Genomic DNA, 21,853 nt, shown 5'->3' on the forward strand with positions numbered 1-21,853 from the left:
CTTTGATTTTACCTGGTAATTGAAAATGCCTGTAGATATTTCAAGCACATTGTTCAGAGCTGATTTGAAATCCATGGTCAGACAGACCCCTGCTCTGACCCCGGCAATTAGGTATCCCCACTGAAGTGTCTGCAAGGGAGCAGGTGCCTCTTTATTTCCCTCACTCTCCATTTCCCACACCTAAAAGGGCATTACTACTGGGAGTCTCATAATTTTCCTACTAAGATAATAGTTGAAGCTAGTAGTTCAGACTTGGGCCTGCTAATTTTCATCTAATCAACAGAGGCAGGAAAACATAGTCTGGAATGCTAACTATGTGAATGAAAAATATTTAGTCCTTCTCGAAATGATAGGAATGTTTTTCCAACGAACTTAAATAAACACAATCTCTACTGAGACTGTGTTAAACTTTTTTGGATGAGAGACAACTCTTAGGCAACCAAACAGAAGTTAATGAAGGTTATTAAGAGACATGCCCTTCGGAAAAGGCTTGCCGACTTCAGAAAGAAAGATCCCATCTCCTTTCTGGTACAACCATCGAGCAGAAGTAGCAGAATTGGTTTCCTGTTAGCTTGTGTTAACCTCTTAGAATTTATAATTTTAACTAATAATCACATTTTCTAGTTTTCAAGAGATGTTCTGCTTTACCTAACCATGGCTGTATTAGACCATCTTATTTTAAAATTCTCATATTTATCTCCTTTGATTGTTTGCCTGAATTCTGAGGAATGGATTAGTCTCAACACACCTGTATTTAAAGCACCCAACAGCACTTTTCATAAAAAGCTTGTTTATTTCCACCATATAAGGGCCAACTATACAGTAATGAAATTATTTTTAAACACAATGAAATTATTTATTATCCAAGTGAAGTGGCCTTCCTTTCCAGTAGGTATATGGGAAAACTGTACAGTTGTTGCAGAAATGCAGTCATTCAGAATATTGTTGGTACCTTCTATTAACTGATGTGAGAGCTTGCAGTACATCCTTCTGAATATTTTTAGCTTTGTAAACCCCTGACTTTAAAGGTTTATCAGACTCTAGGAAATAGTCAGAGTCATTCTCATCCAAGCCTGGTGGAAAAGGTGAGTGATCTAGCTGGGTTAAATTGTTCAGAGGAAGCAAAAAGTGACAGTAAAATAAAGGCACTTTGTCTTCCGTGACACAGTAATTTGCTCTGAGAGCAACTCTGGAGTTTCAGGTAGAATATTAACATGAACAGCATTGTAGCCCAAGCAGATGGCCTCCCAGAGTGAGTGCTTTCCGCAATAACACTTATTTGTAAGTATAACTTATGGTGTGTTTATTTTTTAAGAAATCAGTTCACTGACTGCATAGTATGTTGATGACCTCTAGGGGCTCGAGGCGTGTATTTAAATGGCCATATATTATATTACAACATTTTTGTGAAATTGCAGGTGCTCCTTTCAAATGTATTTTCAAATAAGACTAAAATAATTTCCCTATGGGAATAACTAAAAGAAAAAGAGGTGGTGATTCCCGTATAATTAATTTCTAATATTTTAGCTATCTAACTCTACTTCTGATTATACCATTTCGTTTTATTTTTTTAAATATATCTTTAGTGATTTCAGAGAGAGGAATGGAGAGAGAGAAACATCAATGATGAAAATCATTGATCGGCTGCCTCCTGCACACCCCCCCACCGGGGATCGAGCCCACGACGGGGCATGTGTCCTGACCGAGAATCGAACCTCAATCTCCTGAATCATAGGTTGATGCTCAGCCACTGAGCCACGTCTGGCCGGGCCAGATTATACCATTTTAAACTGTTTCATTTTATAGCCTTAAATTTATCTTATAAGAACAAAGTGATGTCATGCTATTTAATAATGAGGGTTATCGTTAGCGATAGGAAGGTGTTTCTAAAGGCCTCAGAAGTATTTTTTGTGCTGTGTGTATCTGATGGTTGAAGATAGGTGTCACACAGGTGTATAAAATGTCTGCACGATGTTGTTATAAAGTAACAGCACAGATGGAAGGAAGGAAAGTGTTCAGTAGGCTGTCTCTCGCCACGCGTTTACGATCACCCGCCACAGGTGGCTGCAGAGGTGGCAGGGAGCAGGGTCTCCCCCCGTGCCAGCCTCCCAGTTTGAGATTCCCAAGTGCTCACTGCATCTGCCAGCGTGCAGATGGGGAAATTCGTTCTAGGAGACTCAGCAGTGCCATCTTTTTCCACGGGTTTTACCATCACTTGTTCTAAATTGTACATGGGATGAGTGACAGTGAACATTTAGCACTTCTTTGAAATTTGTCAGAAACACGAGGGAACAGCGATGCATTCAGTTTTACACAATTTCGAGCTTGAGCTGAATTAGCAGTTCGACCAAATGTTTACTTACCATTTATATCTACAAAATACCTAATTATACATCAGGTGGATTTTGCTTTCACATCTGAGAGAGTAAGTAGCTTGATTTGCCATAGCTTTTTGAAACAGAGCCCAGTTCCAGTGTCCAGACCATTGGAGACTACAGAATTTAATGGTAGCCATTAGTTAAAAATCAAGATTCAGTTCAGGGCTCCAGCTCTTATTTTGATGCACCATCATGAATCAGGACTAAGAATCCCCAAGAAAATCTTCAGGCCAACAAGTGCTGGTGCTTGGGGACCCTGGGAGTCACGTCACGTTCGGGGTGTGATTTTTGCCGTGACCGCTGGAGCAAACTAACAGTCGATTCTGTAAGCCGCTTGCCCATCCAGGTGGGACCTCCCCGCATGCACCCTGTATGACCTCACCCCTGGCTGCAGCGCACTCTTTCCTGCTTGACATTTACCTTGGTCTTCATTTCCTCCCTTTAAACATGTATACACATGTGATATAATCTGAGGCTGCCTCGGATCTGCTTTGGAATAAGCAGGGTATATTCTATGCCTGTATCTCACCCTGTGGTCCTGCCACCCTGAGGTTGGGCATCAGTAGGAAGACAAGAGATGGTCGTCTTTTTCACCTTAATTGCTCTACATATCAGCTCACTTTTTAAAACAATTCAGGGAGTCTCTGTTTTATTAGTGAAGCTAAAAAAATGTTCAGCGATAACATGCCGTCAGTTTGGGATGGCCCAGGCCTTTGGGTATTGAGAAGGATCAGCAAGCTCAGATCTTTTCAAGACCGTGACTCTCTCGTGCTTTCTGGGAACCAAGTGTTTAAAAGGTTCCAAGGAGACTGGAGGCCAGATGAGTTCAATGGAGGTGCCCCCCAGTCCTGTGGCAGACGCTGAGAACGTTATTATCTGAGTGAAACACTCCCGATGTTAAGAAAGTACTGGGTGAACTATTCCTGTTGACATAAGTTTTAGATCACTGAGGCTCTGAAACTAAGATTTGCTGATCAAAGGCAGCTTTTAGAGGTGAGCTGGGTCTTCTGTGTCATCTTTCACCTTGAGAATGGCAGAGCTACTAAAAGCCACCACAGTTGTTTAAGTGACACTTTGATGAGTTTGCCCTCAGCCCGGAAGTCCCAGCAAGGCCCCGTCATGAGAGGAAGGCCGGGGCCAGCCGGGCACACAGAACCATTGTTCCTGCTCACGCCGGGCAAGCTGATTACTCGGAGATTTCTCCTCTTCCAGACACATGGACACAGTCGAAATGCGAAACAATGGACTCAGACTGCCACTCGGCAGATGTGAAAGGCGCCAGTGGCTGGTCACTAATGTGTTCCGAAGCTTACCAGACCATGTGAAAGGACCTCTCGTGGGCACACCCACGTCCCGGAGGCTTTCCATGTTGTCCGTAGAGGTAGAAAAGGATGCTTAGCTGCAAAGGACAGGGTCCAGAATGCCAAGCCAGTTGTCATAGCATTTATCAGCGGAACATTTGGGGCCTGCGAAAGGGCACATAATTCACTCACTCGGACATCATCTGAGACCTATTCTAGCTCCGAGCAAGCAGGATAGTCGTTGGAACAATAACTATAGCAACAAGTAATATTCCTGTAACCCTTAGAGTTTATAGACTAGTCCCCTCTTTACGATCACAGTGAGCCTTACTGACAGTGGTGTTGTGAGGTGGTAATAAAGGGTATTCTCATTTCATAGCTGCGCAGAGAGGTTTAGCATCTCATGTAAGACAGTGAGAGAACAGGGGCAGGGATTCAGGCTAGATCTTCTGACACCTCTGTAGACCCCCATTGTGAGAGCGGGGAGAGTAGAAAAACAAGACCATGAGTATGAAAGCACCTGATCATCCTGGCTCACAATCGAAAGCCGTTCCTGCTGCTGGCTCCATTCTCATTGCTGAGACCCAGTTGCTGTTATTTGAACTTTCGTGGCCTCCCGTTTGACCAGGTTCTTTTCCTGAGCATCTGCCTGGAATTTTGACCTTGCTGTTTGACCTCTGGGAAAGCCTGCTTCCCCTTATCCAGTTCTATTTGCCCCACGTAGGGGATGCTGCACCCAGACGTCTCTGTCCTCACGCTTGCCTTCCTCCCAGCTGTGCGGTCACATCTGGCCCCTGGGCCCTGACCAGTAGCACTCACATCCCTAGTGAGTAAAACGAATGGGCTACTTAACCCCCCCCCCCCAGTGTGCCAGGCACTGAGCCACTGTCACCAACACTTGTTCATTCTGGTCCCAAACCTTCCCTCTTCCCCCTCCTGCCAGTCTTCGCTTCATCATGAGGTAAGTTTGCTGATCAGTCGGCAAAAGTGCTCATCCTGCATCTAGTGCAAGATAGGTAGGTGAACTGAGTGAGTGCCCAGCTATTTTCCGAACCATTTTAATAACACTTTATTTAATTGGTACCGTAAAGGAATGAGGTAGTCACAGAAGTGAATTCTCCAGGTAATAGAAATCTGGGGGAGGGCGGGTCAGATTTCATGTTAAGAATTTTGAAGGGAGACCTACGATGCTTTGTGTACTTTTGTGCCTTCCGAAGTTAGAGATCATGGTTTAACCCATGTTAGGCAGCTGAGTGTCTCAGTTTGGTCTCCCTGGGTCTGGGGATATCTCACTCAGTTTCCATTATCAGTGTATCAGGTTCACAGCAGCCTGCTGGTCTAGCGTGCGGCATCAGTGGATCTCATTTATTGCAAGGGCCTTCGCAGTGGGAGGGTCCTAAGGAACGTACTATCCAGTCCTCCACGTTAGGAAATTAGAGATTCAGTCTGTTAGGGACACTATTGAGCAGGGGCCCTTCTGCATCAGAAAACATGCCCTAACTTCAGGTAGGTGCACAGGTGTCTTTTATTTCTTTTCGTTCATTCTTTAAACATTACTATGGGCCAAGTACTGTGCTAGGTGCTGGTGGTGCAAAATATGAATAAGCCATGGTCCCTAATGCGAGGACCCTTGTTCCCTGGCCCTCCGCCATTTCTCAGGGTGTTGGGTTAAGATATCAAATTCTGACTATCTGACCCCCCCCCCAAGTTGAATATAGCTGTTAAAATATATGTACACACACATACTTATAAGTATGGCACATTTTTTCCAGTTAAGGGTTACCAAGAGATAGTCCCTGTAAAAATGAACAAAAATATGTAAAACATAAGACAAATATAAAAGGTACAGATTATTCTTGGAACCCAATTATTTTGTGAACTCTTCTTAAGCTGAATTCCTGGAAAAAGATATCCCACTCTCTATAAAAAAAACTTTCTTTAATTTGTTTTTTGTGGCCTTTTAATAGTAATCTCAGAATCATACTACTACTGTCTTTTCCTATTAAACATGAGATTGGTAAAGGAAGGAAAGTGTCTCCAACCTCCAAGAGTCCTTGGAAAAAGCACACAGAGTTCATAAATAGGGCTAAAGTAAATACGAGATTGCTCCTCTATCCGACCGTAAAATAATACAGATCTCGGGAACATGTTCACACCATTCATTTTAAAATAAAGAAACTGCTCTGAGATAAGTACTTTAGAAATTGCAAGGACGTAGGTGTTGTTATGAGAAATATTTACAAAGGGGAAAAGGGTAACTAAATGTGTAGTGCCTGAAAGAATTTGAAAACTCCAACTGTGGATCTTTTTCCATGACTTAATGAGACTTTCTTAAACACACATTCATATGCCGTGGAAATTCCCATTTCCCGGTTAGGGAATTTTTGTGTCTTAACTTTTTTTTTTTTTTCCTTATTGTCTACTTTAATAGAGATTTTCCTCCAGCTTCATTTGGGAAAATTTTGTCTTCACAGTATTTGTCTCCCCAGGCTGCGATTGTGTTGACGTTGGGGTGATTTATTCGAAGGGTTATCTGGATAGTTATGGTCACATTTGAAAAGCATCTGTGGTAGCAGAGTGACATATGAAGACATAAAAGAGATAAGCTGTCTCCTTTGTTCTGTCTCGACAACTTGCCCTCCAGTGTTGCCCTGGGTGGCTACTGGTAACCGGTGGGCTGGGGAGGCCGGATACACTCGGCCGTACAGAGTGAGTGAAGCTTCGCAATTCTCCCACTCGTGAGACGTTCACGTGGCTTAACCAAGCCCAGCCCCCACTCCCTACCCCGAACCCCCCCAAAATCTTCAGGAAGAGAGTGCCTGAGCCAGGTCTGAAAGGAACATAATTGCTCATCTTAGTCTCCGACAGTCAGGCAAGCAGCCTGGTGAGTTTACAGGCAAGGGCTGTGTGCAGGGTGCCGGCCGATACTAAAGCCCAGGAGAGGTGGGAAGGCGAGTCAGACAGGCAGGCGTGCGCCTCATTTATTCCCTTTCTGCTTGAAACTTTTTTCACTTGAAAAGAAATGAAATGGAAGAGTGTATCTGCCTGAACTACTTTTTCTAGAAATTTGCCTTCTGTAAGGTTTTTCCAGAAACGCTTCTCTTGGTGAGTATGTGCGGGCCCGTAGGAATCCAGGCCGCTGCTGCACAGCCGCTCCGCGGCCAGGCCCCAGTGCGGGAACCGGCGTCCTCGAGGCCCTGGAATCTGGCCCAGAGCCCCTCGCCCCCCTCACAGCCCTGCAGGCGGACCCAGGGGTGCCCCCGAGGGGCGCCTTCCACAGTGCGCTCCCCACAGTCACCCATCCTGCTCAAGAGCTGCTCAGGGGCTCTCAGCTCCACAGGGCTGCTAATCAGAAAGAGTGCTTCACGCAGTCCCGCCGAGATAACCGGTGTTATTCTCAGGAGATAATTGGTATTATTCTCAGGAGATAACCAGCAGTTAATGATCGGGGTCATGAGAGGAGCCTTGTGTGCTTTAATTCAAAACCAGAAGTTCAGCGGAGGAGTGCGGAGGAGTGCGTATGAACACCATGGTAAAAGCATCTGGTAACTTTTTTATCTAAGCTGCATCTACCTGAAATATAAAAAAACTGATTATATAAATATCTGAAACTTAGATATTTGTTAACATAAGTATCACACATTTTTAAATAGCTGAGTGTCAAAATATATTTTTTTGCTCTGTTGTCCCAACATTGTTAGACTGTCCAATGTGACAGTAGGACTGATATTAAAACTTTAAGTCAGTATCTTGAAAGGATGAACTTGAGTTTTAACTTATTACTTCCCTTTCTCCTTTTTGGAGAATTTTCCATAAAGTAAAATAAGAAACAAAAAGGTAGAAAGCTTATTTATATTTTGTTAACACATTTTTACCTCCTAAATAATCAAGTATACATTTTACAGTCTGGTGCTGTGGCCTTGGAGTAAGAATAATGGTTTTTAACTTCATTCTCTTGACCAAATTAATTGTGATCACCATGCCTTAATATCCCCGTTGAGGAGATAAAATCGCTTCTAGGAAATGCTTGAGCATCAATATTAAATATTGGTGGTGGTCTAGAAACTTCACACCTGACACACTCTAAATCTTGAAAAATGTGTTTTCCTGGATATGTTTTTACTGATGGGGGCTTGTTGTGCTTCCTGGGATAGGAAAGAAATATTCTTCCCTAAATTCTTAAATAAATATAAAATAAAGAACCAGTATGTGTTCATGCTGTTGAATGTAATAATAGGTTTCCTCCCAGAATTTTGTTCTCTTAAGGACTGTAAATGGAGTGTTGATTTTAAATGCTCTAACTCAGGATAGTATCAGATGTGTCTCACATTGGAGTTCATTGTTTGGAATAAGAAATTGAATTTCACTAGTTTCATCGCACTTTCTCAAAAAATTGCCCCACTTTTAGTAAGAGGACCATTTCTGAAGTTACATGGTAATATTTTGGACTGAAAACAAACTCAGATGTCTTTATGATATACCAGATTTTTGCTAGGTGATGTATATATAGTTGCATATTTCTGTCATAATATTATTCTTACTGGAATCTAATATAGACATGGCCTAACACAGTAGGAAACTGAGCACTTAAATGTTGCGAGAATGATGAAAGGAAGTAGAATGTAATTTATGACTTCAGACATAATGCTAGGAGACAGCCACTTGCCTGGATCCATGCCTGTTACACACCAACAGCTCAGTCCAGTGACACAGGACAGCAGCAGTAGGTAACCTAGCATGTGTGTCATCACCCTCCAGAGGCTTTTAACATTCACTCCAGTTTGTATTTGAAAAGGAAAGCAATACTTACTTGTTAAATATAATAACTAGTGTTAACGTGTGGTTTGTTTTTTAATTTAGAGTTCTGTCTAGATTTAATGTCACAATGAGTGTTGTTGTGTTTGGCCTAATCTGTTGAGGGGACACTGAATAGTTCCAAGGCAAATTGACAATTTTCATGAGTAAATGTTGAGTTTTGAGTTTTGTTGAGTTTTCTTTCTTTTAATATTAAATATTGAGGGAGTCATAATTTGAAATGCATATACTTCCCAATTTCTTTCATCTAATGTGCACGCACCATAAGTGAATGGGGAAATACTAATTTTAGAGGCCCTGAATGATATTTTGCTTCTTGCGTTCTGCCACATCATCTGAGGCCCAGAGGGCATCCAGTAGGACTTGCTTTACCTAAAACAGCATTGTAGGACCAGCATCTACTAAACAGCCCTTCTGTGTATTTCTTTTTCACTTGTTAAACTGAGCAAGAGGTGTTATCCTGAACGTTGTAGGGAAACACCGAATGATTTCCTCTCTGGAGAACTGTGTGCTTGCCGGGCGTCTGGGCCTGTGTACCTGGCTGGCGTAGCTGTGTGGATAAAACGTGGGACTGTCCGCATCAGTGTCGAGGTTCTGATCCTCAAGCAACCAATTTTTCCTTTTTCTTTCTAGCCACAGATCACAACCCTGATCCCATCCAATAATCGTAGTATGTGCCCACAATAGCGTATACATCACTTTGAATTCTCTTAAATCCCTGAAATTCGCTGAAAGTAAAATTCCATACCACCCTGTGATTATTACGAATTTTCAGTGTCAGTGTCATCTGCCCAGATACGTATTTCTCCATAATACATTTTCTGAAGGCCAGAATATAAACCTAAATGCCAGTGACGAATACGAGGCTTTGGTCTGTGTGGATGAGCCGCTTGCTCAGGCGCTGGGCGGGCAGACCCAGCCCTTGTCCTCGCCCCGTAACTCTCCGGAGCAGCGACTTTCCGCCTCTCGGTCTCCCGGCACACAGACATTACTGAAGTTCTGCAGCACACCAAAAAGTATGGTTTTTGCTGATCTAACAAAAAAATAGGTATACTTTTGATTCATTCACACCAGCCGGCTATTGTGTTGGCTGTTTCATTTTCATTTGACACCCTAAGGGAGAAGAGGTGGGCGCCCCGACTGAGCGGGCGGGTGGTGCGCGAGTGAAATCGCCGCGGCGGCCGAGCACCCTGCCGAGCGGCCCCGACTCCCTCCTCGGTGGGTCACGGGCGTGGTTTCCTTAAGCGTGCGGGCCCTCTGCTCGCTCTTGTGTTTGTGGTTATGATAATTTAGACTAAACACTGGCAGTCTTGTGGGAAAGGCTGAAGCAGCATCATTATTGGGGGTGGCTAATAGTAAGCACAGTGATAAAAGAAAAAACTACACAGGTTTCAAAGCCAAATGCGTTTATGGTCATTTTTAAGAGAACGTCGTGGGGAAGCAGCATTACTGTGTTTAGTCCGCTGTTGTCTTAAACCTTGCCGAAACTTAAGCTGCGTTTTGGTGTTTACAGCTATCTGTCAGAAAGCATGCTTTAGTCGTGGAAGGAAATTAGAAACTTGACAGCAATGGAAAGTTTATATAAAAATGTCAGGGAGATGTTCTGCAAAATGCGCTGTAATAAAAATAGAGCATGTGCCATACTCTTCAATCGCATTTCCACGGGGAGGGTGCTGAGCAAAGCATCCCTTTAGAAAGTTACGGTTGCCTCCTACCTGTTGAATTACTGGCCCCTTTTATTTTTTTATTTTATTTATTTATTTATTTTTTAAATATATCTTTATTGATTTCAGAGAGAGGAAAGGACGGGGGGAGAGAGAGAAACATCAATGATAAGAGAGTCATTGATCAAGCTTGCAACCCGGGCATGTGCCCTGACCGGGTATCGAACCCTGATCGCCTGGATCCTAGGTCGACGCTCAACCGCTGAGCCACGCCCAGCCGGGCCACTGGCCCCTTTTAGACGGTGGATGAAAATGTAGAATTCTGGATCTTAGCAGTGGCAGCTGAAACACTTATTTTGGACTCTCTTCCATGGTAACCGGAGATGAAACTTGAGAAGACAGTGTGGACTAATGGATAGCGTGTCGGGCGGGAGGTCAGGAACCTCTTGTTCTGTTCTGTGCCCAGCCTGCTACTGGGTTGCTATGTAAACTTAGATAAGCCAGTTACCCTCCTTGCACTTCGTATTTTCCACTTGTGAAAGCATAGGTAGAGACATTCTGTACTTAGCTCTTCACAAAATATTGTGAGAGCCAGCTTACACTGAAGACGTTCATAGTATCTTTGGGTTGAACAGAGGCTACATAAATATGTCAGTGTCTCTGTTCCCTTTGACAACACTCTAACCACCATCTGGCATTACATAAACTGTCCCTCTCAATGCGAAACGGGAACCATTGCAATGAACTGTGTATTGCACAGAAGCTCAGAGGGTGACCTTGGGGCCAGAATGCCTGGGTTTGATTCTTGGATCCACCACTTACTCACTCTGTGACCTTGGACAAATCAGTGCACCAGGTTTTCTCATCTGTGAAATGGGGCTAATGACGGCACCCTTCTCATTGGAGTGTGATGAAGCTTGAAGGCATTCATGAAGAGCGCTGCAAACATTATTATAGACGCATAATACACTTTATTCTTATTGCCCAGAACAATTCTTTATTACTGGCGTGGTAGGGAAGGTGAAGCGTCACCCGGCCTTGGTTTTTCCTGTGCATCTCTTCCCAGGTGGCTGCTCACTCTCCTTCCCAAACGCCTGCGTCTCACCCTGCCACGCCCGTAAGCCCTGGGCCCTGAGTATAAGCTTCAGTCTGTTACCCATTGTCCCATCTGTAATAGTTGAAGGACTGATACATAAAAGATGAAAGAAATCTACATGTTTCAAACTAGTCTCAGAAACATCTCTGGTTTATTAACCTGAAAAAAAAAATGCTGACATTTCAGAAATGTTACAAAATGGAGAGATGATTGATAATTGGGAGGGTGTCTGATTATTATAAACAGTAAACTCAGAAAACATCAGGAAGAAATAGAGGAACAGTTAACAATTTAAGCGGAGTTCACCTTGGCCTCTCTTGTCTGCTTTCCATAGTGTGTGGAAAGCGCAAGTCGCTCAGACGTAAAGAAGTAGAGCTTTTGGATTATCAGAAATCTAAATAAAAAGGTTTTTTTCAGGGGTTAAAGGCATTGTGATGTTTTACTGAGTTGTACACTTCAAACCTGTTTGGTTTTGTGAACCAATGTTACCTCAGTAAATTCAATTTAAAAAAAAAAAGACATTATGAAAGTCTGAAAGTTCAGGATTTGACGAAAATTGATTAGTCTTTTGTAACTTGCTGCAGCGTGGAATTTCAAAGACTGAATAGCAACTGAGAGATAATCATATGTTTCCCTGACTTTTCTCCTCTCTTTTCATGAATAGAGCCCACCTACATCACAATCGATCCGCCGGCGTGCGGGGAGCTAGCCAACTGCAGCCTGACCGAGAAGGACTGTATTTACGGTTTCAAGCTTGACCACAGTGGCTGTCGAACTTGTCAGTGCAAAAGCAGTAAGTACGCAGAAGACAGGTGGTTTTTTCCGAGCCTCGTGTGGTATTGTCGAGGCCTATTATGTGATTGACTGTCCTTTGCATTCCTGTTCATGACATTCTCTTAGCAACCTGAAAGAAGGGAAAGTTGGTGCTAAACACAAATACACAGTCATTTCCGGGGGGGGGTGGGGGGGGTGGCTGCTGCTTTATTCTGGTTTTCGTCTTTATTTCTGTCGTCAGATGCTCCTCGATGCCCAGCTGCATCCTGGGTACAGCCCTCAGAGCTCTAAGTATGTCTTTCTAACCACCCCTTGGGCTCTGTCTCTAACATAACCTTGCTGGGGTCACCCAGTTGACAGGGAGGTCACCCACACAGAGGGTGTCACATTCCGTGGATGGCAGTCATAATCCTGAGACTGTGCTTCACTGTGTTGACCCCAGCTCCCCTCCATGTGGATGCCAGTCGTGTCCTCGAGCCACGACCTCTGAAACTTGATAGAGTCTATTACATTTCTTCCACACACACGCTGACCTCCCTTCACATTTAAAACGATTTTGAATTCCCCTAATTCTACCAAAATAAATACCTTCAGTTCCCTGAGCCATTCATTCCCCAGGTGATGCAGTTTCTAGACCTTTTTTGGTCCTTTCCATCGTTGACACACTTAGAGTAGGTCCTTATCCTTGTGTAAATGTGTGGCCCAGAAACAGACAGATACTCCAGAATCTGGTCTGATCAGTGCAGTCCTAGCAGGCGGCCTAACTTAGCTCTTCGAATTAGCCCTGTTGCTCATGCTGAGTTTGTAAGCAGCTAGAACCACTAGGTGCATTTTTTTTACATCAGCTGCTGTTAGGCATTTGATTTTTTTTTTAAATGACATAAATATAGCACCACATTTAACAAGAAATTATCCTGAGAGTTTCAAACGGTTTCCCAGCTAGTTGGGATATTTTTTAATCTCGTTAATGTGCTCTAACACCTTACCTCTGGCTCCAGCTAGTATTAAATAAGCGCAGCTTCCATGTCCTCATTCAAAACGTTGAACCAAAATTAAGTTGTACAGGACAAAGGACAGATTCCTGGAGCTCTGATCACCTTCCTGCCAGACGACAAAGGACCCTAATTCTCACTGTTGCTATGGGATCGGTCAGCTAACAGCATGCCACCTCCATCTCCACACCGAAGTCTCGAAACAGGTGACCTGGATCTTACCTGAAATCAGAACCGTGGGATTTGAAGCGTCCCTTTGCTGGGAACCCCATTTTAACCATAAAATGGAGTTAGTGGGGGCCCGTCTTGCTCTTCACGATCCTACGCCGGCTGGCTCCTGGTGGACACGGCTTTCTTTCCTAAATGTCATAAACCTCACATTTAACAGTTCTTGCTGCAGAGTTTTCCATTGTGAATGTCTAGCTTAGTTTCTGCAGTTTTAGAACCTTTGTCTTTTTTTAACTGACCTTTGGCTCCTTTTGTTTTCTGAAGCCTCTCTCCACTCACTCGATCTCTCTAAACATAGACAGTGCTTCTAAAATAAGGTTCCCGTGAGCCTCGGGTGTAATTATCCCGGGCTCAGAGTCTGGACTCTCTCGGTGCAGACAGGTGCTCACCTTCTGGTTGACCCGGCATCCTGGGCTTTCTGTTCCTCTGCACCTTTATCGTTTGATGCTTTCTGTTGTAAGAGTATTTTGATATTCAGATACAAAATAGGAGCTGAGTACTTCGGTTTTCTTAGTTACATGTGTCATCACACTATCAGCCTGAGGAAGTTGGTGCTAAAATGGTTTATAAAACTCTTGTTGTGACTGTGGGTGTTGCCACCTTTAAGTTTCCTATCAGCCTCCAGCCATCGGGGCGTCCTGCCCTCCTGCGGCCGCTGCTGTCCCGAGGAGACAGCCCGGTCACCACCTCTCTGCCCGTCACGGCTCTGATTGGAAGCCCGATTCATCAGGGAGCCGCCTTGGCAGACGCGTTTGTTTACTTAAATGGCCAGCTTTGGTTTTTGACAGCAAGATAATTAGTGATTGTATCCTGAAGCCTTTATATTTTAATCCTTCTTATCGCTCTTGAGGACACATCCTTTCTGATCCTGGGAGGGCACCTACGTTTTTTTCTGAACTTTTCGAGTCATTGTGCTTAATCTCACCCCACCTACCACCTTCATCTGGGCTTTGCTGTGAGGAACTGTTTGTCCCCACAGTCGTGTTGACGTAAGACCCCTGCCACTCCACAATGAGCCCTTTGTAGTTGAGTCCAAAGGAACAGTTTCCCTCAGTTGTCATCAAAGCCAGTCAAAAACATGTTACCGGCTTTTTGCAGATTGAGGCTATTGGGAGAATTCTGCTCGCCAGCCTTTGGGTTAGTGCCACATTCTGGCTTTATAGAGGGAATATCTGTGGATACTACCCGACTGCACCTCCATTTCTTTAACACGTAGAAAGAAAGATGTACGGGAGACTGTTGAATTTTGTCAATTTTTTTTTACAGGTAAATTTTTATTAGCCATTCATTCTTTGCAGATTTTACCTGTTTGTAGAGCTGTCTAGTCTTCCTTCCCTCCCTCCTCCCTTCTTTCTTCCTTTGCTGGTCTAGACAAGCACCTGCTGAGTTCCAGGTACTGTCGTAGATGTTGATGCCATAGCAACGAATAAATGAAAGGCATGCCCTAGGCAAAAAAATCTGTATCCAACACACTAATAAAGTAGCATTTCAAGCCAAATACTATAACTTACAAAAGTGCATTCTATTAATAGGACGCTTTGGCCCTGTAGGGGGTCCAGGACCTTGTTGACGCCAGAGTAGGGCAGTAACTGGCCCGTCTCCCAGGCCCACGCTCGGCACTCAGCACTCAGCAGATGTTGGTCTGTGAATGAGCAGGGATCCCCAGGACCAGGGCTGCCATTGGACATCTTTCTTGTCTGAAATCCCCCCTGAGGACTCGCCATTCTGGCCATGTAGCCATTTCCTCACCCGGAGATTCTCAACCTGGGCTAGTCTTTTGCCATCTCACTCACTGCCACTGTATCCCTAAAAACGGAATTAAACACCAAGTGGAATTTGTCAGTTTGACCTGAGCATCGGAAGTCTAGTCGTAGAGCCTTCTGCTCCCCCCTCCCAGCAGCAGCCCTGATCTTTGGACATGTTTGAAAGCCACACCTTTGGAGGTGAGTCAGATTAAACCTAACTGCCAGATCCTTGGTTGTCAGATTCTCTTGGTTGTGTACCCAGCTCTCCCCCAGGCTCTGGCATGAGACCTGCCTGCCTCTGGGTGGTCACAGCAAGTGGCTTTGCTTCTCCAGGCCTCTGCGTCCTCTGTATCTGTAAAGGGCAATAATAATATCTAACTAATGGGTAATTTTGAGGACTAAGTAAATGAGTGCATGCAGTGCTCGCGTTACTCACCGACGTAGGTAATTGTTTACTCTCCACGATAGCTGTTGTATAACATCCATTTCTGAGTCAGCCCGAGCGAGTGGACGTGGAGATCCCCCAGCTCCCCCCTCCTTCGTTCAACACCAGCCGGCCTTCGCTTCTTCCTGTCCTCTGAGGGCATCACACAGACAGCTTCCCTTCACCTTTCCTTTTTAACCCTCAAATATTCTCGTTCTCTTTTACCCATCTTTAGGGAAAAAAGGAAGTTTCTTATAGGGAAGGATGGCATAAGTGTGTTGTTCTTCCCATTGCAGCTACCTGATAAGTACTTATTTTATCTAAATTTCAATCCCATATGTTATTTTTCTGCATCCCACCAGAAGCCTGTTTCACAGGCAGTGGTCCTAACCATTGATACCTCTGTTGTTTTCTGTAAGGGACTATGCCTTGTCTATATAGGCTGCTGGCATCAAGATTTCCTAGAGTTAGGCAAGCACCGAATAAATATTTCTGTCCTGTCTGTTGGTTTGTTGTTTACACATTCATTTTTTTTTCTTCCATTATCTAGCATTATTTGAGTGCCTGCTATATGCCAAGCACTAGGGATATGAACAAGATTGAAATGGTTGTCTTGACTACCATTGGTAATATTGATAATATGCTAATAGGTTATAATGATATTGCAGCATAATCAAGCATATTATAGACAGTTACTTTTAAGATTGAAATCAAACCCCAGTAGGAACATGCCCTTCAGAGTACGTGGAAGGCATGACAGAGGATTCTTTTGTTTGGACCTAAAACAGATACCAGTCTTATAACAACACTAAGCAAATTAATGCATCGAGTGCACACAGAGAAATTTAAATTACCCGACTCAGTTTCTCGAGGACATATTTAGAATAAAGGAAAATGTGATTACTAATAAAACCTACCAGCATTGGCACAAGCTATTAATAGCATTACTTTTTAACCAGAAACGTTTATTGCTATCACACGGACGTAGCACACTTCAGCTTACTATGTGAACTACATGCCGTGACAGCTCTATGGATTAAATGCCATTCATCGTTCGGCATTATTTTCTACATCTTTAAATCACGTGGATTTGGCTGGGTTATTTGTAATTTCTCCACTTTTAACATTCTGTAAGTCTAGGAACTAATAATGTTTTCTTCTAGAAACAGATGCAGACAAAGAAAATTAATGGTAGCAGGGAGAAAAAGCCTTCGTGTTTTTCATGGACTGTGTATGTGAATCAGGCACCTATAGAAGGTTGCAGCATCAAGTATAGGGAGGCGGGCTCCTCATTTTATTTGTTTGTAACCCTGAGCCAACACTTAATCAGGGCCACAGTTGGGACGCCCACGGACAGCGTTGCATTTCTGTAATAGTTTCGGGAACTTTCTGGTGTTCCTTACTGGTCTAGCGGGTTGATGGGAATTGCCAGTACCGAGTGTGAAGTATGTAGCAGAGAAGTGTAGCAGAACTCTAGGGGCACCGTCAGGCTGTGTTCTCTGTGCAAGTTACAAGGTATTCACTTATAATAAAGTGTGAATGATGCTTCCTGCAGTTGGGCCACTTCTTGACCCTGGGAGCAAACATCTCTTTTTCTCCCGAGTAAACAGAGTTTTATTACGTAGCTGCTATTGACCAGCCAGAGTGCACAGGCCCTGTACTTTGCTGTGATTTATAACTTTCCCCTCCCTGGTAATTTCCCCCTATGGATTAGAGAGCATTTATGGATCACAGTGAAGTCATAATGCTGAAAAATTATGAACACAAAGCCACCATTCTTCCTGTGGTTGCCTCAAGTGAGGTACTGAAGCTTTTTAAACAAACTTACAACCCCCCACCCATCTGTGAATAAAGAAGATGCTTCTAATCTGCTTATTTTGCTTCTTCATGTAAATGTTTGCCGTGAAGGTATATTTCTCTTTTTAAAAGTCTGGAATTAATACATGGATCTAGGACTGCCTTACAGTCAGACTTTAAGGTTCTGTGTTTCTGAGCTAGAAGATGATATTTTGAGATGTTTTCACAAGTGCCAGTATTTTGGAAATTTTCAATACTATTAAAGTAAGTGTTTGGATCCTGTTATTTTTCTGTGACTATGGCCGTGGATGAGAGTGGAGGAGTCAATAACGAGAGCATTGATTGCTTGGTTCGTCGTGCAAGTACATGCTGAACACTCACTCCATGCTGAACACCTTGATAGCACCTGGCCTGTGTAAATAAAGAAAATAGGGCCCGATCCTAGAGCCCCCTCCTGTGGGGGAGCAGAGTGGAGATGGGCCCAGACCATAGCACGCCGGTGAGCAGGCAGGGCCGCCCCGGAGCGCCTGGCCCTCGGTGGCAGCTCCAGCCTACTGCCCATTTATGTTTGAATAGCAGCCTTTGCTTGAAATTCTCTCCCATTGCAAAGCAAGAGATATTTAAAGACAAAATTAGATTTTATCAAAATTTTTAAACTTGTTGATGCAACAGTTTTCTTTAAGGGTGAAGCCCATTCTAGATTAAGGTCTAAGGAAAAACTTCTTTTTTAAAGCAGTAAGAAACTAAAGGCACAAAGGTGACCAGACTCCAAAGTTCAAAGGAATTTAATGCCCAGGGATTCTGACTGGGAAGTTCTCAGAGTGTTTTTAATTCATCTGTTGCCCAAGATAACCTGCTTGGTGGTGTGACTTAAAAATTCTTGTAACAAATTAGAAAAATGGGCTCGCAACTTGATCTCAGTGTCAGGGAAAGAAGTGTGGCTGTGACACCTTCTCCCTCCTGTCCATGCCCTTTGTAATGGGAGAGAGTTGAGAAACGATGGCCTTTCAGGTTATATAATTGCAAATTTTTAAGTGAGACATTTAGAATTTGGCTTTTAAGGATGCAAATTACTAATTAGTTGTTTCACAGTGTAATACAGACCTACGATGTTGTATTAAATACATGTAATGAACGGTTTACTATAATGACAAAGTAGAAAATTATACCATAAATCACATTTTCCTTTTTAAAAGATAGCCAATTAAAGATTTGTGTATCGCAGCTAAGACTCGTGAAAGATGCTATCTTAAAATATTTATGTAAAACATGAGCTCATTTCGCCTATTAATTGTAGCTGAGGTTTAATTTTAGATTGGAAGATTTGTGTGTGGAACAGACTAATGTGTTCTGTTTTTCCTAGTAACGCATGCATTATTTATAATATGTCTGCTCAAAGGGTGTCCAGATGCAATAAAGATTAATTTATTATTTCAACAAAAATGGTCTCTGCTCCCTATCCTACTAATCCACGCAGAGCAGTAATCAAACATCGCCATGCTTTTGCCGTCAGAATTTGATTGCCTGTCAAATTGTGCCATTAATTTAGACAAGTCCCAACTTGCTTTCGTTCCATCACCAAGCGTGCTTTTTCCCTTAACCTTTTTATTCTCTGTATTATGCTGTTAATTCCTGTATCACACCTTTTAAAATCTTTTTTAGAAGACTTCTGTTAAGCTAATAGCTCTAGTAGTTTCTTCTACCAGTCACCATTGCTCCTTTTCCCCCCTTCTAAACTAATAAGTTAAAAACCAACCAAAAGGGGGCACTGTGAACATTTCAGGCAGTGGATAGTTAAACATAAATCTAGATATTCCTTTGGCACATAAATATTTTAGTCATTTCGCTAAGTGCATCCAACTACCTGGATATTTGTCAGCAGTAGACAAAAAAAATAGCTTCATGAAATACTTCCTGTCGTATCGTAAGAGGTGTTCTTTTTAAAGAAAGGGTAAGAAACCCTTTACACTTCAATGTAGAATATGCAGGATTATATGATAACATCTAAAACTTGTAAGAGTAAATGTGTGTGAATACTTAAGAACATGCATTATTACCGTCACGCGGTAGAAACAAAATATATAATGAAATTTTAGGCGTAAATTTCTAATTCTCACATTTTATCCATAAATGGTAGTCAGTAGTTTGGAGGTGACCAAGAAGAACAAGTTTCATGAGAAATTTCACTCAGTTTTTTTTTTTTGCGCCACAGTCAGCATGTTATCAGCCTGCTCCCCAGCACCCGATTAGAGTACAGGTGAGAAACCTAGTTTTCAGGGTCGGGCTTTATTTTGTATATTCGTCCCAAAGCTTGGAGTTACGTTGCGATGACCGTGAACTAGCTCCGTCTCTGGATTCCCGCCATCCCCACGGCTGTGGGGAGCTGAGACATGTACACGCGGGGTGGGATGGCAGGGGGGGTGACATCTGTCCCTGTGTCTTCACAGGGGAGGAGCTGTGCGCCGGCCTCAAGCGAGGCTGCACGCTGGACTGTCCCTTCGGGTTCCTGACTGACGCCCACAACTGCGAGATCTGTCGGTGCCGGCCCCGGCCCAAGAAGTGCCGACCCGTAACCTGTGACAAGTACTGTCCATTCGGATACCTGTACGTATCTCTGCGTTCAGAAGCGCTGTTCCTAACCGCCTGTAACTTGGGGAGACGGCTGTGCCTGCTTGTCAGCTGTTCTGTTTGGGAATGAACGGGTGATGTACCGAGTCCAGAATCTCTCTGCCGTCGCAGGTGAATCCGGAGGAGGGGCAGGGGGTTGTCTCCACAGCCGAGAGTCAGTTTTACTCTCTCTTTTCTGAAGATGGGCCAGAGCCCTGTTACGACACTGCCCTTGGGGCCTATTCTGTGATTTCTCCATAACAGGAGCCCTTGGACGCTGCGGGGGAAATGGAACTGTCCCGAGGTCTCAGGGTTGTAAATGTGCTAATGGCCCTTTCACGGCTGCCCCGGGGGCTTTGCGATAACTAACTTACTGACTCCCTTCTGAAGATCAGCTGCCAGGAACCCGCTTGCAACACTGAGCATCCTTACCTGCCACACCTCCATATCTTACCTTGGTGCTTGTCTGCAGTTCATAATATATTTTCTCTTTACGTGGCTGTAGATTTTGTGAATTTTCTTGAAGATAAGGATCATGACTTGTATTTTCAAATACTTTTGATTGCGTCAGTCCTCAGGAAATCAGATTATTCCAGGGCGGGGAAATAGACATTTCATGTTTGTTCTCCAGTGTCTGCGTTGGCATCCGTTTCTGCCTTTATATCAAGTTGGCCCCTTTAAAAATTACCTTTCAGAATATTACTTTATCATTCTTCCCTCGGGTCCCTTCCAGTTTAATCTTTCTGCTGTTTCAGTTTGATATATTTATATAGTGCTACTATTAATAAGGGACTTAGACCCATCATATCTTGCCCATCTTATTAAAGGCGTCATTTTTATTCTTCTTGGAAATTCTGGTTTAGCAAGGAGGTGGGGAATCTTAATTCTAATTTTAATTGCGTAAGTTGGGAACACTAGTCTTAAAAATTTCCCAAGTAAACTAATCATCACTGTCCTTAATCCTAAAATATGAATACAGTACTAGGAATAGAGTAGGTATTTCCTAGCTTAGCTGCTCGTGCAGAATGAAGCATCATCGTGACAGTGGCCGCAGCCCCGCTGCAGCATGAGGACAGTTCTGAGGGAGGCTGCGCTCAGGTCCAGCCTTCCTCTTGGGGAGAAATCCCGCAGAGGATTTCAGGTGGCACTTTGTATTCTTGTCCCTACACACACTCGAGGACCAAGTTGATGGCAGTAGACAAATGCACCGGCCAGAGCATTAGCTGGTTTTCAAGGACAGCCTCTGGAGGAGCGGTCCTGGCCGGACACCATGTGGGGGCGTCAGGACGCGGGCAGGCGGCTGCTCCTGCGTCACCTGCGGAGGGGACTGCTCCTGTGGGCCCGTGTACACAGCAGGGAGGGGCGCGTGAGAGTGAAAAACCACGCAGTCAGCCAGAGCCTTGAGAGGTCTTGAAAATGACACAGCATGTGGCATGAGCGTGAATAATCCATTTAATTTAATTCTTCATTCTCAGTGTGTGAAAGGAAACAGCGGACCGTTTCACCTAGCACGTCGTAGTTTAATTGTCCCTTGGCAGTGGTACACCGAGTGGTACACCACGGTTTTCCCACGGGGCTGTCTTCTTTCAGAGCCCCTTCATTTGCCCAAGATGAGAAAACACAGGGATTTTTTCTTTCTTTCTTGAACACCACTATTGCCACTTAGGGCTAATTGGGGCGAAAGCTGAGGGTAAACAGAGTAAGTCCAAGCCCTGTAGAGCCTGAGAGGACCCAGGCCTCAGCCAGTGGGCAGAAAGCAAGGAAGGTGGGGGAGCTGCTTTTGTAACAGGCAGTGTCTTTCTCTTTTTCAGAAAAAGGAAAAAAAAATTGTTGGTAAGAATATTTTTGTCCAGAGAAATCCCCACCGCGATAGTATTTATAAACATACACTTCCTTATTTAATATCATCTTTCCAGCCAGCACAAAACTGAGGCGCCCTGGCTCATTAGAGGAGGAACAGTTTACCCGACCTCCTTCCTTTGCCCGTAGGCCTGTCACACCCCGTGGCTGGAGCACCTTGCGGTTGACGCTC

At 43.8% G+C, this 21,853-nt stretch overlaps 1 protein-coding gene across 2 annotated transcripts in view; it reads left to right on the forward strand.

The window, feature by feature from the left end:
- Positions 1-21,853, forward strand: part of CRIM1 (cysteine rich transmembrane BMP regulator 1) — a 165,753-nt gene that overhangs the window by 115,706 nt on the left and 28,194 nt on the right. For both annotated transcript variants that reach the window (XM_087823471.1, XM_087823470.1), the window contains exons 8-9: positions 11,919-12,047; positions 19,662-19,818. In XM_087823471.1, coding sequence (XP_087679597.1) covers positions 11,919-12,047; positions 19,662-19,818 — 286 coding nt within the window. The remainder of the gene's footprint in view (positions 1-11,918; positions 12,048-19,661; positions 19,819-21,853) is intronic.

Source organism: Miniopterus natalensis, chromosome 13, assembly GCF_054644295.1.
Source record: "Miniopterus natalensis isolate mMinNat1 chromosome 13, mMinNat1.hap1, whole genome shotgun sequence".
In the NCBI taxonomy this organism is placed as follows: domain Eukaryota; kingdom Metazoa; phylum Chordata; class Mammalia; order Chiroptera; family Miniopteridae; genus Miniopterus; species Miniopterus natalensis.